Source organism: Lygodium microphyllum, chromosome 17, assembly GCF_053477565.2.
Source record: "Lygodium microphyllum isolate KBCC chromosome 17, Lygodium_microphyllum_v1.1.10, whole genome shotgun sequence".
Classification (NCBI taxonomy): Eukaryota; Viridiplantae; Streptophyta; class Polypodiopsida; order Schizaeales; family Lygodiaceae; genus Lygodium; species Lygodium microphyllum.
In genome coordinates, this window is record NC_141151.1 from 125678130 (window position 1) to 125679823 (window position 1694).

General features: G+C 41.0%; 1 protein-coding gene across 1 annotated transcript; it reads right to left on the reverse strand.

Annotated features, from left to right (window-relative positions):
• Positions 1-403: 403 nt before the first annotated feature.
• Positions 404-1252, reverse strand: LOC148022327 (pentatricopeptide repeat-containing protein At3g09040, mitochondrial-like). Its single transcript, XM_087696840.1, has 2 exons — positions 1007-1252; positions 404-859 (listed from the first exon to the last, which is right to left on the reverse strand). The coding sequence occupies exons 1-2, from the start codon at positions 1250-1252 to the stop codon at positions 404-406; spliced, it is 702 nt and encodes a 233-aa protein (XP_087552966.1).
• Positions 1253-1694: the final 442 nt, after the last annotated feature.

Below are 1694 nucleotides of genomic sequence, written 5' to 3' on the forward strand. Positions count from 1 at the left end.
ACCTTGATGTTTTCAAGCACTTGGCTGACTGAATGAGATCTTTGAGATGATTTTCTTGTCCAAAAAGAATGGCTTCCTACACTAGAAGTAGGCCATTTGGAGCCTGAAGATTTCTCCTGATAAAGTACATGCTTACTACTAGTAGAAGAGCTGCCATGGTTTGTGGCTTGGCTTTATCTCCATACATCGCAACCCCAGCCATGTAGTCCTGGAACATAAAGCATCCGAACTCTGCATTCTTACTCGTTGATGTTCATCCTTCCCCTCGTGTCAGATACTGCGGTTTTTCTTCTGGTGTCTTTTTTCAACATACCACACCCCGTTCTCTCCTGCTTTTTCAAAAATAGCCATCTAATTTCTCCTTCCCTCTGCATTCCGTAACACAAAAGCACGCTCCTTCAACTTAGTCAGTTTGATTGTTCGCAATGCGTGTGTTAGAAGCATAACCATTCTCCACTATTTGAATATGAAGCAGCTTGCCTCGCAGAAGAAACGCTACAGCAGAGCAAGCCTTCAAGGCTGAAAGGAATGTGGCCTCATCTGGCACTAAACCATCATGTAGCATTTGTTGATACAGGTTGAAAGTCTCCTCACCACATCCATGCATAGCATATCCTTCCATCATGACATTCCAAGTCACCACACTTGATATGCAGCTAAATACCCTGCCTGCTTTCTCTAGGCTTTTTGATGTGGCATACATGTCAATAAGGTTGTTGCAAATCATTACACTAGATTCAAACCCACGTTCAACTATGTGACCATGAATTATCTGACCTTGTAGCAAGGATTCTGTGTTGGCTGTCAAAAGGCAGTTGTACGTGATTTCATCAGGTTCAACTCCTCCATGTTGCATCTCCTGCAAAAGTTCAACAGCCCTCTGGCCAAGACCATGCTCTGCACACCCTGCCCTGGAAAAGTGACTTAACAGTGCAAAGAGCTTTCAAAGTACTTATAAATGTGATCATGTTTGGTTCCACATTTTCTTCTAGCATTGAAGTAGTACCACAACTTTATGGCCATTCTCCTGTTGAGCATGGCCAGCAATAAAGGCATTCCAAGCTACAATGTCACGCTTCTGTAGCTTATGAAACAGAGATGCTGCATCTTCAAGATTGTGACATTTTGCATACAAGTCAATTAGAGTGTTGGTAACACACACATCAGTGTCCAACCCAGACTCCACAATGTCCCCATGAATCAGTTTAACCTCATACAAAGCTGTAATATTTGAGCAAGCTTTGAGCATCATGCTTCTACCCTGGTAAACTATACACCTTTCTCTCTTTTTTTTCTGGTTCCTCCTTGGAGCCTTTACTCTTCTTTGAAACATCCTTTGATGATGATACTTTGCTTATTGAAACAGAAATCTGCATATGCAGCAAATATCAGTACACATAGTGAATGTTAGATGAGAAAACCTCACACCATCCTAGTCCTTGAAATATCAGTACACATAGTGAACATTAGATGAGAAAACCTCACAACATCCTTGATAACCAATGTCACCTCTATAACCAATAACCATTTTTTTAATTAGTAGCAACAACACTAGTAGTCCTCAGTTTTATCACTGTAAATCATAGCAACTCCATGCCATGGATCAAGAGAGCTCAACCTAGTAGACAAACTATAAGCACATATATTTGTCCTTGCATCTATAGATTGAGATACTCAAGCTCTGAGATGAAATG